The 19,943-nt window shown below is 42.0% G+C and overlaps 1 protein-coding gene across 1 annotated transcript in view; it reads left to right on the forward strand.

The window, feature by feature from the left end:
• The first annotated feature begins 2,396 nt into the window (after positions 1-2,396).
• Positions 2,397-19,943, forward strand: part of EPHX1 (epoxide hydrolase 1) — a 32,355-nt gene continuing 14,808 nt past the window's right edge. The window contains exons 1-3 of the mRNA XM_067292932.1: positions 2,397-2,570; positions 14,176-14,363; positions 16,472-16,652. Coding sequence (XP_067149033.1) covers positions 14,181-14,363; positions 16,472-16,652 — 364 coding nt within the window. The 5' untranslated portion in view covers positions 2,397-2,570; positions 14,176-14,180. The remainder of the gene's footprint in view (positions 2,571-14,175; positions 14,364-16,471; positions 16,653-19,943) is intronic.

The raw sequence follows: 19,943 nt of genomic DNA on the forward strand, positions 1-19,943 counted from the left end.
GCAGTGTTCTGCCTGTGCTGAGAGCATGATCTTTCTGAGTATAGGCATATGTTTACAGTGAGTTTTCAAAGACTGATTTCTTGGAGAGGGTTGAGCTTTCTTGAAACCTACTGAATGGGTTTTGCTAGCTGGTAGTGAGCAAATGAGGATTTGCTGTTCACATTGGCACATGTATTTTAACATGGCTGCTGATGCATGCAAATATAACCATCTATATACAGTTCTTCTATCATTATGTGGCTAAAAGATGAAAGGCCTGCCTCAGGGCACTGACAAATAACCTCTGGCAAATTGTGCGTGTGGCTTAAAGAAGTTACGTCCCAAAGGCTCGTGCTCCCTTAAGGAGTCAGCAGACAGAAGGATGGACTAATGCTTCAGATATGTGAGTGTGGAAGCCACTCTTTTACTTTAAACTGCCATAAAAGATACCTCTTAAATTTGGGGGGGCAGGGGGAAACCTGACCTTTCCAGTGAGGTGTTTGATGGTTGGGATTTTTTTGCGCCAAATCTGCTGTTGCAGTGCTAGCTTATGGATGAGGGTAGTGACCAAAGCAATAAGATTCATGAGGGATCATTTGTTTATGCCCAGAGGCAAACTCTCTGTGTTGGTCACGTAGCAGAACCACGTTACATGGGATTGTATTTAAACATGCAAATACCAAGGCATGTTTTTAACATGTTTCCATCAGAGCAAACAGCATGGCAAGTAACTTATTAAATCACTGCAGCAATTTACTGTTGTTCGTCTAATAAACATGCAAAGACTGGGGTTCCTGCCAATTTAACAGCCGGCTGCTGAATCCTGTCCTCTCCATTGCACGGGCTCTCGTGCGCCTTGGAGCTCTGACTGAACTATTTCAATTTACTAACACATCAGAAAACTTATTTTTTTGGAGAACTACTGTTTTGGTTTTCTGCCTGATGAGTGTGCTGAGATAGCTTTGCAAAAGGTCAGATGAGTGTTAGAGGGGGCGAAAGGGAGAAGTTGAGAGCCACAGTTAGGTTGGCTTAGACCGCCATGGACCCGCTGCCTAAATAACTTACACCTTGTAATTTCCCTAATTTGCTGGTAAAAACCTCATTGTCTGTCTGTCCCATTGAATGCTCTATAACATACATGCCATACAATGTTTACCTAAAATCTGGCTATGTCTGAATTTTTTTCTCTGTAGAACAAAAGATTGTAGATAGTTTTCTCCCTAAAGGCCTACAACACTCTGATAGCCTCTCAGATGGAGGATCCAGAACAGAACACATGATACAAGGTGAAAATTATATTGTGGACTTATAAAACTATGTTATAATTATTAATATTGTTAAAACACTGATGATGAGGTGGGGGGAAAGAAGGGATGAGCATGTTGAAAGGCATATGTGCCTGCAATAGAAACTGCTTAATGGACAGTTGCTCCAAAGCAATAAATTCTTAAGGTGCCTCCAGAATACATCCAGACAGTCGATCTTAAAAACACTTAAACACCCACTGTATACACTTTTACTGATGGTGAACAAGGACTATTTTGATTCCACGATCAAAGGACAGTGTTTTCTTTCCTCATTCTTGACTCCTGTATTGTTTCCTTCTTTTCTCACTCTTCTTTTTGTTTATTTTAAACTTATTTTTTCTCTTTAGATCTTTTTAAAGACATGGTTGTCTTATTTTCTCTGTGTATTTGACCTCAGTGGCTCTCTTGTTTGGCTTGAGGGGAAGGGAATTGCTTTATACAGTTGCATCATCTCTGCTTTCTTTTGCTCTTTGATTTCAACAGCAGATTTTGTTCTCAGATCTGAGCTTCAGTAGGGGATGTTCTGTATTGTCACATTTGCCAAGAATACGTACGTAGATGCCACAGAAGCACTAATACTAAACTGCATGACCAACTTCCATATCCAATAAGAGTACGAGAAAGTATTTTTTTCCGGCTATCAAAAAGAGCAGCTAGGCTTCTGTGAATGAGATGTGCTTTTATCTCAGACTCCGTGTTGGAGTACCTACCTACACTCTAGTAAGTCCCTCCCTTCCCAGTAACGCAAACTGCATACCAGTTGCCATTGTTATATTTGGCTAATGACTGCCTCATCGCAATGCTTCACTCGCAATGATTAAATACAGGCAATTCTCTATAATAATTTGTCATCAACATCTGTCTCTTTAAAACGATTCCTTATATCGCTGTAAGATACAAGCTGTTCTCCAGTCACTTCTGCTCAGTTCCGCCGTGCTTACGCGGCTCTTTGGCAGCGCTCTGCCGCTTCGCTCCCACCAGGGGCCCTGCAAGTTCCCGTCGCGGCCGTACCCTCCTCCTCGGCCGGGGGCGGCTGCCGGGAGGCCGGCGCCAGGGGCGGCAAAGCGCCCGCCGCAGCCACCTCCCGCCTTTGCTGCTGCTCCTCTGCCTCGGTGCCCGGGCGGCCCCGGGCCCGGCCGGCGGCGGCGCCCCCGCCCCGCGGCGGCAACTACATCTCCCAGCGGGCCGCGGGCCCGCCCGGCACCGTGCCCTGTCCCGGTGCGGCGGCGGCCCCGCGGCGGGTGGCGGCGGTGCCCCGCTCTGCCCTTCCCTCGGGGGCAGCAGGTGAGGCGGGGCCGCCCCCGAGGGGCGCCGGCGGGGAGGGCTCCCTCCGCGGGAGCTGTAACCGGGGCAGCGCAGGAGGCGGCGGCCGGGGTCGCTCCGCGCGGCCGAGGGGCGAGGCGGGGCGGGGCTGCGCCGCGCGGCCGTTGCCCGGCGGCCTTTGGCCGCCGCGCGGCCGTTGCCCGGCGGCCGTTAGCTGCCTGCGGAGGCGGGGGGGGGAAGGGGGGAGGGAGCGGCCCCCGGAGCGCCCAGCGCTTCGGCGCTGAGGGCGGCGACCGAGCAGTGGTTTTAAACTTGCGCGGCCGCGGGGGGAAGCTCGGCGGCGCGGCCATCCAAGTGTAACGCGGGGAGGAGAGGAGAGGGAGCGAAGCGAGCTCGGTTGCCCTGAGCCTTCCGTTACGAGAAGAGCAGGTGCTGCCTGTGGTGTCCGGCTGCTCCGGGGAGGGGTGCGGGGCTGCTCCCGGCTGTCCCGCAGCAGAGCCGGCAGAAAGCAGAGGCGGGGAGGGGAGCGTTGAAAGTGGGCTGCCTGCCTCTCTCAAATACCGCTATTTATTCCCCTCTGCCAGCTAGCAGGGTCAAGGTTTTTATTAACAATGGGTGTTTTTAGAGCCTGAATAATAGCAGCGGGTCGGGGGGGGGGGGTGGGCGCTGCTCTGGGAGGCGCGAACAGGAGTTTCCCGACCGGCTTTTCTAGGGGGCGGTAGCTGGGACGTTCCCAAAGAGCTTGCTCTAGCCGCGCTTGTCTGTCCGGCTCAAGGTTCCCGATAAGCTGTCCTGCTGCTGACGGTGCGGATTGAAAACAGCAATTTTAGTTGGTGATCGTTTGGAATCTGGCCAGGGTTCTTAGTCTAGTCAGAATAAATGGCTTTACTCATTGGCAGATAAGTGATTGTCGGCTTTTTTGTTTGTTTGTTCAGTTGTGGTTTTTTTTAAAACTCTTCTCTAAAGGGGGATTTGAAATTCAACTTTTTTGTCTTATGGGTCATTTGCCAAACCTGAAAATTGTTTGAATGGGAACCGTATATGTAGTGCCCTTTGCTGAACGAGCACTTTAGGGATGAGAGAAGAAACCCTTTTAAGTCTAATAACCATATTTTGTTGCATAACTGAGCAGTCTGCACAGGCTAAGAGCAAATGACGCACTCAGTCCTGAAGTTTGGCTCAGTTTGTCAGAAATTGGTTTGAATTTTGACTTTGCTGTTGCCCTGCAATTAAAACACATCCTAATCAAGTGTGTTGCCTAACTTTCCAGTTCCACTGAAATAAGCTCTTCTTTCCTCCCTTATTTTCATAGTGTGGCTTTTTCTAAAATAAGAAAACCTAGTTGTTGTAGTTGAACCTGTGAGATAGGATCAGTCTTAGAAGCCACTGTCCAAAATTTGTTTATATGGCAGAAGTTTGGCATTAATATTTTGACTGTCAATATTCTTTTTGAGATGCCGTGCTTCCCCTCTGAAACAGATATTGCTCCTATCTGAAGTAAGCTAAAACCGAGACTTGAGTGCCCAGATTGCAAATGCTTACTGAAAATCGATGGAAGATAGGCACCAAAAGCAATTAGGCAGCTTTGAAAATCAATCCACGGTAGGTGAGGTTGTCCAAGGACAAGGGTTAGATCTTTGTCAGAGCAGAGCTCTACGTGGGGAAGAGCCTGGCACAATGTGAGGCTCGTGACTCTTTATTCTACGCTTTTCCAGTCTGAAGTTGTATATGAAAACCTGTGTGTATGCATTTGCTTAAACCATTTGCATAAACAGAGGCAACTGTGATGTTGAAGTAAATCATTGAAAATTGTCAGAGCACAGCTGCTAAGCTACAATTCCACATGCAATTTATTTGTAAGAAGCACCCAAAATAAATTTTGGATTATTAGATTTTTTAAAGGCTTTTTTTTTTCCTGTGATCTACTACATTTCTTTTACTTGGTCATTCTGTAGGGTAATATCTTTTCAGTCTGTTTGTATATCTAGTAAGTATTTCAGCAAAGCTTTCAGACACATCTAGTATTTTTAGACATAGTACCGCAATGTTTTGGTATGGTAAGCACTCTGAAACAAATTCAGACTTCTCAGTAAAATATACATGGCCAATTTGTTCTAATTAGTTACAACGGGTAAATAAAAAGGTTTGGGGTAATAATTCCCAAATGGTAGTACTCCCAGAAAATCTTGTTTCTTCGGTAATTGTTTGTCAAATAATTTGTAGGTGAAGTAGCAAAGCAGGAAATGGGGGTGGGAGGTGAAGTATAGCTTACAGCTGTAGGCAACATGAATTGATTGTCTTGCATATTCCCATACACTTTTCTTGTATTATAGTTGGAATATTCAAATTCGGTGGCCAGACGTGTAGAGGTAAAGCCTTACTTTTGTGGTAGAGTACGCACTGGTGTGTTGAGCCTGCAAGAGTATTTTGGTCACACACCACAGAAGTCCAGAACAAGGGCGGTCTTTTTTAACATGCAAGTTCCAGATGTGGCGAATAGAGCTCTAGTTACTGTATGAGTCCCTAAAGAAAAGTCATTTGGAAAATAGAGCATCTTTTTTCTCTCTGAAGAGCTTTGGTCTGCTTATAATTAATGCTGAGAATACTTTTTCCCTTCTGAATAATACTACTGAAAAAGTCCTGGATTCTTCCTCTGAACACATTATCTTTAATTAAAAGCATCCTTGTATGTATAAATGGGTATTTATGTAACTAGTGATGCAGTAAATTAACAAAAATCTACTTTCTAAAATAGCATTTGCTTTAATGTCTTGGCCATGCTAGACATGGCAGGATGGCTAGCTAACAGTAAGATGTGAATAGTTTTTACTTTTTTTTTAGTGCAGCCTTATCAGTGTATCTCTATTCAAGCACATTGTTCAGTTATTGATTGAATGCCCCCTGACTGGTAGGGCAGGGAGTATTTTTGTGGGAATCGTTCTAGCCAAGCTTTGCTAGCTGCTCTTTGCAGTAGTGTATGATGCTGTCTTGTAACATGTTTGTCAGGATGAGGAGATACTCTGTGATCATGTTTATTGAGGGATCCTACTGGGGTAAATGACGGGTGCCGATAGTTATCGGGAAGTGTCGAGATCGATCCCTGCCGATAGCCGTTGATACCACTCGCTCTCGACAGGCATCTGTGGCTTTTGCTCTCGGGCCGATTTTGCTCTTGGGAGCCATGGAAGGGGATCAACATCGATCGCTCTCAATCTCGAGCGGCACTGATGCCTGTGCAATTCCAGACCTATTGATAGCCATCGATATTGAAGCCTCTCGATAGGCCCCAAAACCGCTTGTTCTCCGCAGGCATGCACTGCATTCTGCATTTCTTTTCAGAAAAGTTAACGGTCCTCCAACATTCCTGTTTTGAAGCATCTCTATTGGAGATGATTAGTTTTAACACATCAAACAACACAAGAGAAGCATAGGCTTAGCAAACTTGGGGGGGGGGGTTGTTCCCCCCCCCCCCATTCTTTCTCTAACTCAAGCAATTCTTCTCATATTTCTTGCACCTAGCAGCAGATCTTTTATTTCCCTTTGAATTTTGCAATGAAGACACAACTCTCTCTTTATCAGTTTGTTCTGTATATCCTGGCTGTCCATCACATCTGTACCCTGGATATGCTTTGCAGTCTAATAGAAGATGAATCTTTCTCTCAGTTTAAATGGTTACATATTAGGAATCATTATCAAAATAAAGCTCTGTTTGAGAACATAGTTCTCTTGCCTGCTGCATCTTTAGTGTTAATTGCTCTAATGTGGTGGATACAGGTAGCACACTTCTAGACTTCTTTAAATCCAAACAGAACTTAAGTATTTAGTTGTTATTAAGAGAAAGATGAAATAGCAAGAATTGTTCTTGTTACATGTTTACTCTGGCACATCCTTTTGGTGTTGCAGTATTTGACAGAAAATGATGACTACCATCTGTTCCCCTCCTCTCTCATCATCTAAAGTTCCTTTTCTTGTTGAGAACGAAGTCTTCATAGGAAGATAACAAGTTTCTATTTCATTCCCATAGTCACAATTATTTTTAAAAAACGCTCTTTTTTTTCTTTTAATCTCAGATACACATTTTTGTTCATGCTGCCCTTACTACTTGGAATCATGATCTTAATTTAAATTTACAGTGTGCACATCATCTTGCTGCGCTGCAAGCTGCCAGAAAGTTCTTCTGGAAATTTTTATATTCAGCATTTTCATCTACATATCTTCCTTTAACTGAAAGATTGTCGTGTGCTTTGTTTTTATGTACCTCAAAGTGCAAGGTTTCAAACTGTGTTTGCACTTTTTTTTTTCTTTTTTTTTTGCTGTGCAAAGTACTGGGTCACTATCGATTCTGCATACGTTAATAATTAAATGTTATGATGGCACAGTTTTCTCACACTGATAATACAAAAAGCCTATAAAACTTCTGGTTAAAGAAGATCTTTCCCTCTCTGATTTGATGGAAGACTCTTAAAAGAATTAGATTAAAGGAAAAACGCACTGTAAACAGAAGTATGCGTGCTCTGTCATGTACCACCATCGAGTATGGGATGAGATCAGACTGAGCAAGACATTGGCAATAATACTATCACAGGGGAGGAAGGCAACCTGGTAGCAATTAGTGCTGGAGAATTTGGTGAAGCTGAAAATAGAACCTCCATTTCCTTACGGTCGGTGGAACAATTACCTCAATCTCATTTTCTTATCTGTAATATTGAACTCTTGGTTCTTCGGCACTTTTTTTTTCCCCCTACCCATAAAATGCAGATATTGACATAGGATAAGGAGATTAAACTCATTATTGCTAGAAACTCTGGAAGGCAAAACAGAACAATGCACTAGTCATAATTTCTTTCCAGGCATTAGAAATTAAATGTTGAAGTAAAGCTCAAGATGTTTTTTGGAGCCTATTTTACTTCTTTAGTTGTGTCACTTAGTTGGCTGGACAGTGGATATGTAGCATTTTTAAAACTTTGTACTGGCATATTATCCTTGTCTCTTTTAACTGTAACTTTTGATTTGAGAGACTTCTGTCTAGGAGACCCAGCTTTCAGCCGCGTTCACTCCAAAGCTGTATGCAAGACTTCTGCCGCTTCTCTGCATGTGTGCAAAAAACTTTTCTTTTTTTTCTTGTTGGAATCTGAGGATCATAAGATAATGGCTGCTAAAATCTCTGTGTGATCCTACCCTGATGTTGTGAGCTATCAAATACATTATTATAAAAGAGTCAACAGTTCTTTCATCCTTAATTATTGTGACTGAGCTTTGCTAATTTAAGAATCCTACCATAGCTTTTCTGTCTGTAGAGTCTTAAGCAGAAATTATCGCAGATGAAGAGAGATAAATCTCCTTTCATTTGAATCATGCAAATCATTCAGTCATTAGGTCACAGTGATGTGCCACAGAGATCTTAGCTCGGATTCTGCCCTTCTGCATTTATGCACACTCTTTGAAGGAAGTGGGTTTGTGCAAGCATAATAGAGGCAAAGTAAGGAAAACGGAGGAAAATAAGACATGTTTTTAACCAGCACATAAGAATGTGTTGGGCATGGATTTGGAACAGCAAGTAATGTTGCTTAAATTTGCATTATTTTAAGTTGAGTAACTTCCTCTGTAAAAGTGTGGCATGCAATATTTTAGTTTGATTGTGAGATGTGCAGCCACTGGTTGGTCAAAGCTTAAATACGCACTCTCTGAGTGAGGCAAAATGGGTAACAGTGAACTTAGTCCCATGATACTTTTCATTTATGCTTAGCGCAGCTTGGGTCTAACTGCCTGTGAGATTTCAGTCTAGTACTGAAAAAATCACTCTACTTGAATACCATAGAAAAACTTAGATGAGAGTATATGGTGCAGGGTACTCAAATACTCCCCTGAAATAACCTGCATCAGGGATTAACTGGCATGAGCAAAACTTCTGGGTGCACCCAGAGTCTTAAATCAACAATCTGTTGATTGTTCCTGTTGTCAAGGGGGCAAAGCGGATTTATACCTGCAAGGAAGCAGTGCTTTGCTGCCCTCGGCGTTGGGCGCTCCCCAGTGCAGCCTTTGGAGTCGCATCCCAAGCCTCTCCCAGGCCTGCAGCGCTCCCTGCTACTGTGAGAGGCCCGGCCATCCCCCTGGGAGGCAGAGCTGGGTTTCTCGCTCTTCTGAGCGCTGACTGCTTTCGTTGGTTATGGTCTTTGATTTTAGGTTCCTGCTGTGCGGGCTAACTCCTGATAGTGAACAATCTAGAACAAGATCATGGAGCAGAATGATATTATCTCTTCCTCCTACTTTGGAGGTACCATTGTGTACCACCTCCCTCTGGCAGTAAAAACATAAATGGTATGTTTCTTATCGGGACAAGCCAGAAACTCTCTTGGATTTGTGTTTCCTGTCTTTGATTTACTTCCCTGTGTAGGAAGCTTTATTTTATCTGATGCCCAACTCTCCTTCTTTCCTAAAATGTTAATGGGTCATTTTGTGCACGCCTGGGAGATGTTATTTGCTGTATACAAAGCAATTTTTGCATTGCTGTGCTGTTCTGAAGCCTGTCATAATGTTCCATAAACTTTGCAAACAGGAAGCTTTTCATACACAAGTATCTTGACCTCATGGTTTTTCATGTGTTTCTCGTGTTACATAATGACAAAACATGATGCCCAGAGATGGCAGGACATAGAATGAGGTGCAGCTTCTGGGACTGTGCCGTGTCTTAGTCCCCTTTAGAGTGTCTGTTCTAAGGGACCCTGTTACAGGCGCCACGAGGTTTTGAAGACCTTCAGTGGGTTGTTTTTCCTTTCAGAGCTGTTGGGAAGAGTAACCTGCAATTGCTGCTCTCCAGACAAACCGGATCTGGAAACAAAGACACTGCAGCAGAAAGGTGCATTTCCAGTAAAACCTAATCAGAGAGTTTATGTAACAGAACAAAAATAAACTGCAACATCACTTCTAAATCGAGCCATTATTTCTCCTACAAGGTAATTATTAATCAATAAACCTCATATCTGACAGCATCAGAGTACTCTAAGTGCTCTGAGCTACCTTGCGATCTGCTAGTAAACCAACCTTAGAAAAAAAATGGTATTAACTCTAAACCATGATAATCTCTGGCATGCGTCTGAAAGCAGCATGGTCTGTTAGAGCTTCTGTTTCATCCATACACTAGCTGTTTTTCACTGATGTGGTTTAATAGCACCACTTGGAGTTGTGGGTGCTGTATATCATTTAAGCCATAGTACCTGGGTTGTATATGGTTTGAGACGTAAGAATGAGATTTCTAAATATTAGGTTGAAAGTCTTTTCACTTGCTTATTTGTCCCATAATATATTTTAAAAGGATTCTCGTGTTGCAGGGCACAGGTGAACAATCGCTAGTAGAATGAGATGGGAATTCTTCCGTTAGGTTATTTCATAGATAATTGCTCTGAAAAATACGTAGCACTGTTCTCTGGAGCATCTGTTACTGGATACTAAAGGAGACACAGCATGAGACGGGACAGGGCTTTGATGTTAATAACAGTTGCTCTGTTCCTGTGGAGCTATTCAGTCCACTGTTAATGCACAAACGGAGGAAAGCACAAATCAAAATGCCAAAAATGCTGAAATGTAAGACCACCTTTAACATGGAGTGGTAAGATACTGTAAGAAAGTTTTGAGTTTCTTGGGTTTGGGGGCTTTTCTTCTAAACAACGAACATTTCTTGAAAAGCGCTTTGCCTCCTTCAAGAGGAGCTAATTTTGGGGTACTTTATTGGGTCCATCACATTTCAACATTTTTCTTTTAAAATATGCTTTTAAAGTAGCAAAATGAAAACATTCTTCCTTGGACTATTTAGGAGAGAAGTACTGTCTATGGTATTTAATGCCTGTCTGCAAACAATATCCACCCTGGGGAACAGCAAAGTCCTGGAGCCTTATGTACTTGACCAGGGGATAAATTGAAAATTTCCTTCTAAGGTCTTGCCTTTGGTCACTTAAACAAACAATCTCGCTTTGAAGTTGTGATTTTAAAGGCAACATGCCTGCAATATTGCATCAAGAGACCTTAGAGAATAAAAACACCACTTTATTGTTTATATCTCTGAAAACTGCATGTACAGAAAATTTTTATTGCATCTGTTCCTTCTTCCACTTCTGTGATGCTATATTGCTGTACTGGGAGACATGGAACAAGTGTAAGGGGCTAATGACTTTGCTCTCATGACAGCTCTCTGTAGTGATTAGAGGAGGAGATTGTGGTGCAGATGCACAGCCACTGAGGTTGCTTTATGGTGTTCAAGTAACACTCGGCAGTTTTAAAGAATGGCCTTGAATAGCAAACATGGGAAGTCGAGTGAGTTTGCTTTAAGTGATCTCCTCCCAACAGAGGCTGGAGAGGTTGGTAGGAGCATGCTGTGCTCCAGTAGCTCATCACTAGTGAAACTGGCTCTTTGAGTTTGCTATGAACCGGTGCAAACTGAAATACAAAGTGCTGAGGCACTTTGCCCTTGCTCTTCACCCAGTGCGCTGAGCAGAAAATCTGGCATCGCTGGAGTTCTGTGCCTCTGTGGTCTTCCGTACGGAAGTAACTAGGAGTTACGCAGGCACTTACAAGGGAACTGGGGAATGCTGAATATAGAGTGCAACTTGGGATCTCTGTCTGTTAGCAGAAATAATCCAATGAATACCAGAAGCAGCTTTTTTCAAAGCAAAAATGACATTTCAGGCAAATTGATTTGTCACTGGTCCTAGTTCTCTGCAGTAGGAGATAGAACTTTTGTGAGACCTGAAGTTAATTTTAGTTAATTATCATTAACTCATCCTACAATGCATTTGGAATTAATTACAAAAATGTATATCTTTGCCTGTTTTTCATGTAATGAGTTCTTTGCACACACACTCTTGGGCAAATGCAAAATATGCCTGTTTGCACACAATCTCTCTCATGTTCTGCTCCAAAAATTCTAATTTCTCCGTCTCACCGAGCTCAGGTGGGGGAAGGAGAAATCTTTTTGTAGCTCTGGGTACTCCAGTGACTTAGGACAGTTGAGTTTCTAGCTAGACTGAAATGGGATTCTGCTCCTGGGTAAAGCAGTGCTGCGTTAGATGTCTTACCTCTGTCACCATATTGGCAGATACCGCGGTGCTGATACAGCATAGGCCGTGAGAGAGACGTCTTCTGTTTTTCTAGGTACCGCAGCCATCCTTCCTGGCCGATGGGGGCTAGCACTGACAGAAGCTTTCTTTGCTCTTGGCACAGCTGGTTGTACTGCGCCTTTGTTAACGTACTGAAGTTGGCCAAGAATTTGAATTTTTCTTATGTAGTGTTAAGATAGGTATGCTGGCAAACCTTTGTAGTCTACATGTGGCTTGAGTTGTGCTGGGATTTCAGAGAAGTTGCTGCTGCTTCTCTGTGACTCGGTAATAAAAATGCTATCTATTAAATACCATGGTAGGTATTATTTTTACATAATGTGCTTTGAGGTTTCTAAAACCTCATCCAGTTCTGCTTTGCAGTGAAATTTAAATGTGTTTTGGAGGCTCCTAGACTGCATTGGTTTATGTGCTGAGGCAAGCTGAAACTGAACAAACTCTTTTTAATTCTGGGGTAACTCTTGGCTTGAGTATGGTGGGGGTGAGAAGAGATTGTTGTTTTGTGCTCCAAAGATAGGGCTGAGAAAAACTAGCACTTCCTCAAATGGCAGCGATAATTATGGAAAGACCAGTGAAACTAATAAATGGATACAGTTCTTCCAGTATCTCTTATTCCCATTCTCTATTCTGTGATGATTAACGAATTTCAAGTTGCTTTGCCAGGCTGCAGCACTTGCATGTGTAAGCAATGTATTTGTGTAGCTTGCAGTCTTATCTCAATAGTGTCTGACTTCTCTACAAATATTTTGGTAGGTGCTTATTTAGTGGTGGGGGTTTTTTTGTTTTGTTTTTGGATGCCAGCCTTCTGAAAATTAACTGAAGAGGCTGACTAAAATATGTCTTGTCAAATAAATCATACAAGACATGGGTCAGTTTTACTCCTGTTATAACTATGTGAACTCCCATTAACTTGTGTTAGAATTCTTGCTTTGATCCGGGAATGAATTTGGTCCATCCTCTTCACTGAATATTTTATTTAGTCCTTGGAGCAATTTCAGAGCATCAGATTACTCTGCAGCAGAAAAAAACAACAAAACCTTCCAGCTCTGGAGAAAACGAAGACTGTTCTGTGTCATAAACAATGCTTGCACTACAGAAAAGTGTAGAAATACTTAATGTTTTATCAATTCCCCTAGTATATGGGTCTTGGAAATATGACATTCTTTAAAATTATGTATTGAAAAGATGACAACACTTTTTCACGAACCACCTTGCAAACATTTCTCATACTTAAAGGGATTCTTGAAAACATTAATTATTAAAGAGAATCTGAATTTTTTCTACTTGCAGCATGAACCAGTTCAAAAATACTCAAAATGGATTTATTTCTTTAGTTTTTTCTTTTTTCTTTTTCTTTTTTTTTTTTTCCTTAAGATGTCACTAAAGCACAGCAGCCCTGTGGTCAGGTTATGCTGATACACTGTGAAATCAGGTTGTTCTTCTACTCTGGCAGAATTTTGTTGCTTGAGGAAGGGCATTTAGAACCAGGAGGGCATGCATGCGGTCTTCTGTTTCCTTTTTAAAAGGGTTCAGAGGGAGAAGGAAAGGGAAGGTCTTCTTACCCTTTGCACTGCTGTTCAACATTGTGCAAACATTCCCTCCCTGCCCCACCTTCCCCAGGCTGATTGGGAGACTGGCCATGTCTGCCCTCACGCTCTTCACTTAGGTAGTGCACCAGAAGAAACTGGGCCTCTGCGAGACTTGCAGCCTTGGTATTCCTGCTGTTCACACCATGGGGAAATTGGAAGGTTGAAGAACTAACTCTGTGGATGTGGGTTTTTTCCCCCCAGATTCAATACTGACCAAATGTTGTAGCAATCTGATACCTCTAGATGCTTGTAAGATGTCCGTTTATGGCATAGGCAACAAAATGCCACCAACAACATGGGGCATGCAGCATCTGGTGATGCAAAAATATGCAATATATATCAATATTTTGCTAACACAACCTATTCTTCTAAGGTCTTATTCTGTATAAATGCCTTATTTTTTCTGCCTCCAAATCTTCTGTTATTTATTTTCTGGTAGTGTACCTAGGCTTTGCCTGGATAATAATAGATATGTGAGCCTTATTGAAAAGATGCCGTTTCAGAATTTTTAGGAAAACTAGAACTAAGGAGGAAGAAAAAGCATTAAACTAGTTCCATTCAAAGTCACCTCCTCTGCTTTTGAAGTTCAGGAGCAACCAAGGGCCACTGAGTCAGCCAACATCACCAGCAAATCAGAGACCTGTTTAATTTTCAAGCCATATGATCTCTTTACTTGCTCCAAGTTCTGTTTTTAATAAATCTGTCTCTTATGTAACACACAACCTCCCCACAGTTGAGTTGTGTAGGTTAAAATGTCCTATTTTGAATATTTTACTGAAGTATTGATGTCCTGAGAGTGATCAGTGAAACTTAAACATGTAGATCAAATCCTATCTTAAAAAGTGAGTAAACCCTTTTATTTTTTGAAGTATGTCACATGCCTCTGAACTATCTGATTAGGCTCACCAGAGTTTTGTTCTTCTCTTGCAGGCATTATGTTGCTTGACATACTCGTGACATTGATTTTGGGGACAGTCATCTACTACTTCCTTTCCAGGAAGAAAGAAGAGACATTACCCTTTAAAGAAGGATGGTGGGGCAAGGGACAAAAGCCTGACACTGAAGAAGATACAACTATTCGTCCATTTAAGGTGGAAACTACAGAGGAAGAGCTGAGCGTAAGCAAATTGCTATACTGGGGAGAGAGAAGCATGAAATGGCCAAATAAATGCAGACCTTGTTTGCAAGTAGTTTTTAAACTGAACCAATAACTACATTTGTAAAAACGAGGGATGACCAGTGTGCAGGACTTGTGGGAAGGGATTTTTCATTAGTTCAGGAGATAAGTATGAACAGGTAAATTTCACATCGTGCTGTATATCTTTGCTCTCAGTTGTTTGTCACAGGACTGCTAGTAAATAAACCTACTCTGTAAAACTTAATGGACAGGAAAACTGTATTCCAGCTTATTCAGCTCTGTGCTCCTGTTTGTGCCCCTTGCTCAGACTGGTTGTATAGACCAGAATAAGAATAGTGTCTTTATTTTATTTCTTTCAAAGGCAATTACAAATATTTTGTTTACTTGAGTGCCTTTTGTTTGCAGCTGAAGAACGTTGCAGCTCTTAAATGCTTGAATGGTAATTCTTCTCTAATTGATTATATGGTTTGGTCAACGCTAATACCATGGTAGTAAATAGGGTAAAAATACATAGGTTGCAGAATTTGTTAGATAGCAAAACTGTTGGTTGTGCATGTTTAATTCAGGGTTTGTGCAATTTGCTAGATCTGTATGGAGTAATGATTTAAACAGTACTCATGGGATTGCCCATGTTGTTCATTTATAATAGATTACTTTCTCTGTAAAGCCTGGTTTTTGTTTAATGCTTCATTTGTCCTGCTTAGTAATATAAATGGACATTGTAATAAATATGATTTCGCCTTACACTGCGGACACAAAGATAGATACTAATCTACAGCTTTTTTAAAATGCACAATACTATACTGTAGTATTGTAACATTATTGAATCATAATCCATCAGTAGTAAACTCTGTTACTAAATAAATTCTTACATAAACTAGGGATTAAAGTTATGCTAGCATACATCAAATAAAACCTTTTTTTGTTTTTAAAGATGCTGAGCATGGACAAAACAGCATGTATGTAATGACATGTTAAAAGCTTTATTTAAAACCCAGGCTTTCTGTACACACTAGTTTAACCACATTAGCAAGTGTTAAAGATAGCATGCCTTTCTTGTGTTAAATGCCAAGAAAGGTTAGCTCACGTACTAACATCTTACCTAGATTGAGACTGCCTGTGAAGTGTGAGGCACGAGCCAATGCATACACCTAACTCATCTTAGTCAGAGTAGGAGCTGTCCTTATGGCTATATTAGAAAATGCTGCTCAGGTTTAAACCCCACAGAGGTTTGAGCAGGGGGAGTTGGATCTCCAGAAGTGCCTTCCACCCCCAACTGTTCTGTGATTCTGTTTGCAGTAGGAAGGGACTCTTGGCTGTCCTTCCCTGCTGAGTGATTTTGGACTGAACTTGCAGTATCTATCTTCAGCATCACCCATAAACTGTTGAAGTGCAGTACCACGGTCACTTTAATAGCTATTCTAGAGTTGGAAACTTTCACTCCCAGTCTGATTTCACCAACTTTGGCTATGTGAAATCTATCAGTGTGTTTACCAGTGAAGACACCCAACCTGTTGGTTTGGGAAGGAAAGCAAAAGGTCTGAGCCAGATTCATGCCTTGATGGTGAGACTGGGCTCTCAGGTAGCCTGGAGAACAAAGTATCATGGAAAGGTAAAGAAACTTATGCTTTGAAGCCACTTAAGCACTTTTGGTAATCGCTCTGCAAGGTGCCATATCCTCTGTTTAGCTGGCAAGAGAAGAGTAACAATGCGATATGGAGACAAGTATCATAAACAAGCTTCTTTATAGCTGCCTGTTGGTTTTTGGGTGCTGTTAGAAGGGGATATTATCTCTGTGGTTATCAGCCTTGCAAACAGATCAGCGCTGCTGAGCAAAGACAGTGAGAGTGTTGAAGACAACTGTGAATGGAAGAGTAAGGAGGGCATCTAGAGGAGAACAAGAATTGGAATGGGTGATGGTGCATCAGCAAAATGTACAAGCATCTTTAGAGAGTGGTTTTTTTTTTTTTTCCATTGCAGTTCTTGTTTCACTTGGGAATAACTAGAAAGCATGCACAGTAAATAAAGCACAAGCTGGCAGACACAAATGCTTGTAATATCTCTTTCCTTCTTTGTTTTTCCCTTTAGGACTTATTTAGGAGACTTGACCAGGCTCGATTCACTGAGCCACTGGAGAACAGTTGCTTCCTTTATGGGACTAATTCAGTTTACCTCAGGAAGGTTATCTCCTACTGGAAAAATCAGTTCAATTGGAAGAAACAAGTCGAAGTTCTCAATAACTACCCACAATTCAAAACTAAGATTCAAGGTGTGTGGCTTTTTCTCTTAAAAATAAGCGAACAGTAATACATAATCTTGTCTACAAGAAGTCTCAGTGGTATGCATGCTGCAGCAGTGGTGAGAAACTCCCTTGTCATAACTGAAATATTTAGGAAAAGGAAGGACACTTGGAATACCCTTGTGCATGGATGGGTCATCAGCTGACATTAACAGGAGCCAAATACAGGCATTTGGAAGCAGAACTGGATCTTAAGATGTATACGTGTTCCCTGACTTGTATGTTGTCATGCAAAAATACCCACAGATGCCTCCTCTTTTCCTGTTGCTCCATGTAGTTCACCAGCTGCTGCTGTCACGGTGATGCTGCCTGTCTGGCAGCCGTGTCAGCTGGGGTGTGCTGGCTGCCTCTCTGCAGGGCCAAGGAGCTCTGCTGCGCCATTTCAAGCTCTCGTAGGCCTGGAGACAGAGTGCCTTTCACTGGAGATTGATGTGCTGCCAGGTGTGACTGGCCTGCCTTTTCATTCAAAACACCGAGAGACCTTCTGAAAGAGGTCGTTCAGCTAAGATCTGCCAGTGTTGGTGCTTGGTCAAACTGTCACCAAAATCGGGAGTAAAAAAACCTCCTTAACACCAATGTAGCATTAAGAAGCAGGCATTCTCTTTATTACAGCACCGGATGCATGGGGGATCGCTCCACCCAGCGTGCATGCCGTGTGTTGTATCAGCCAAAGTTTATATTGCTCTGTTACATACATATGCATTAAAATTCCTGGAATGATTATACATATTCATTCTATTCCCTGGAGCTAATTATCATATTTGCATAGTCATTACGCATGCAGTCTGAGTCTCCAAGGGGCTTCTGTGGGGGTCTCTGGTGGTCCCTAGTGGTTGCTGAAGAGGTGCCTCTTAGTGTCTTTCCATGAACTCTGAGCTCCTTTTCCATATATGGTCTCGGCTTGGCTCATCTCTTTGTTTGAGAAAGCTGTCTTGTTCCTTATCTTGGTTTCGACTGGTTTCTGCTGGTTTATCTGTACTCCTTCAGGATGTACCAGTCACAGTTGCGAGAATTATGTCCTTGGGTATATTCTTGTCTGAGGCCCCTGGTAACCATTCCCCCCCATCTGAGACTTCTTATCTGAGGCCTCTGGTAACCGTTCCCCCCTTTGAGACTTCTAAAGTAAGACCTCTTTGGGAGTCTCACCTAGACTGCATAATTCTGATAATACTTTAGACTTTCAGGTACACACAATTGGGTACAACATAGCGTAATTAAAGGTAAACATTGGATCATAATACAGCACAATATGCATACCACAACTATGGCTATAATTATTACAAACAATTCTTTTAACCAGGTTAGGTTTGGTAGCCATGAAGTTAACCAATTCCACCATGAGGAAGAGAACTCCTTTTGTTTTTCCCACTCCTCTACTGCTTTTTCAATTGAGTTTATCCCTTTCTGTTGGGTCTCAAATTCATCATCTATGTATGTACAGCATTCTTGTCCTATGAGAGCACATGTTCCTCCCTGACTAGCTAACAGATAATCTAGGGCCATACGATTTTGTAGAGTCACCATCCTATCTTGAGCCATTTCATACTGTTCAACACTTTGATAGTCTCGTTAGCCACCTCTTCTAGTAAATTGCTAAGTTGATTTATTTTGGTTCCATAGGACGCAACTGCACACATAGGACAGAGCATAAAGAAAAACCTTTGTCCTTCTGGTATGGCAGGTTTATTTTTTAATTTTAATTTTATCTCTCTTTTCCAATGTGGTCGTCCTGATGAAACTTGTTGTACAACTCTAAATGGGGGCATTAACAGACCTAGATAACAAGATCCGTACCATCCTCCAGGTAGCCAACGGTATGCTTTTTTTTCCCACAGATCCAATACGTACCATTAAAGTGGTCTTCCCAGATGGTTGATTTATTTGCAGTTGCCTCTGAGGTTTGATTTGAATGCCACCAGGTGACATTACCTACCACCGTACCATTTGGGTGCTGTAAGGGAAGAGTGGCATTGCGGGAAGGGGTTAGGTAATATTTGCACTTACTTTCTCCTGCCTTGAACCCATCCACTTTGTTCATTTTGTTCATCTTGTAACAAAGAAACCCGTCCTCCACATAACCTAATTTTATAGCTTCAGGTTTAGGTTTATTTTCACTATTTATCAGTAGAGATGGTTGTTTCGGCCACTTAGCCAACACCATGCTATTGTTAGTTTCAGCAGTACAGTTGGCGGCTAGGGAGTCCGCATAGGTATGGTTTGTTGCTTTTAATCATGTCTGATTATTCCAGTCATGTAAAACACAATATTCTGACCATCCTAGAGGGGTGGGTTTAAAAGGAAACCCTGTTCCCCCCAACGTTATCTGCGAACATATCCAGCAGTTTGACATGTTTAATTTCTCTGCCAATCATATCTTTGCCTCCTCGTAAAGATTTTCATGGTTCGTTCCCTGATTGACTGAGCAGTCAGTTAACATCATGGCTACCCCAATTAAAATACTAATAATCTGTTGATTAGTTCTCCTGTTTGATTAATTAATCGACTTCTAATTTTCTGATTTCTAAAAAGCAAAAAAATCTACAAATAATTCAGCAACACTCCCAGGTTACGGGTTTCAAATTATTTTCTGCATTCTTATTTGAATTTTACTTAGCTGTTGGACTATATCTGCCACAAAATGCAGGCTCCGATCAGAGGACATTCCTATCAGTACCCCGAATCTTGGTATTATTTCTTTGAGCAATATTTTAGTTACTTCCCTAGCTTTGTTGGTGCGACAGGGAAAAGCTTCCAGCCATCCCAAGAAGGTGTCAGCTAATACCAGGAGATATCTATAGCTGTTTTGTCTTGGTAATTCAGAAAAATCAATTCCCCCAATAATCTCCGGGGGAACTTCCTTGCTTAGTGGTCCCCGGGGGCAGTCTTTTCCTGTTCATAGGATTAATTTTTAAACAAACAGGGCACTTTTTGCCATTACAGACTTTACTGTTCCAGTCATTCCTACACATATAATCAAATTTTGAAGAGTAGAAATCATAGCCTCACTACCCCAGTGTGTTTCTTCGTGTTTCTTCTTTACAATTTTGGTCATTATCTGTTGTGGAACAATGACCTGTTTTGTAGGAGTTATTAACCAACCCTCTCCGTTTGGGGTTGCTTTTAGCAGTGATGCTAATTGTTGATCTGCCTCACTGTAATTAGGTTTCAGAATTGGGAGCTTCATCTGTTTTGCTGGTACCAATACAAGGATGCCTTGTTTGGCCACCTCTCTAGCGGTTTTATCAGCTAATCGATTACCCG

Source organism: Apteryx mantelli, chromosome 3 (assembly GCF_036417845.1).
Source record: "Apteryx mantelli isolate bAptMan1 chromosome 3, bAptMan1.hap1, whole genome shotgun sequence".
Classification (NCBI taxonomy): Eukaryota; Metazoa; Chordata; class Aves; order Apterygiformes; family Apterygidae; genus Apteryx; species Apteryx mantelli.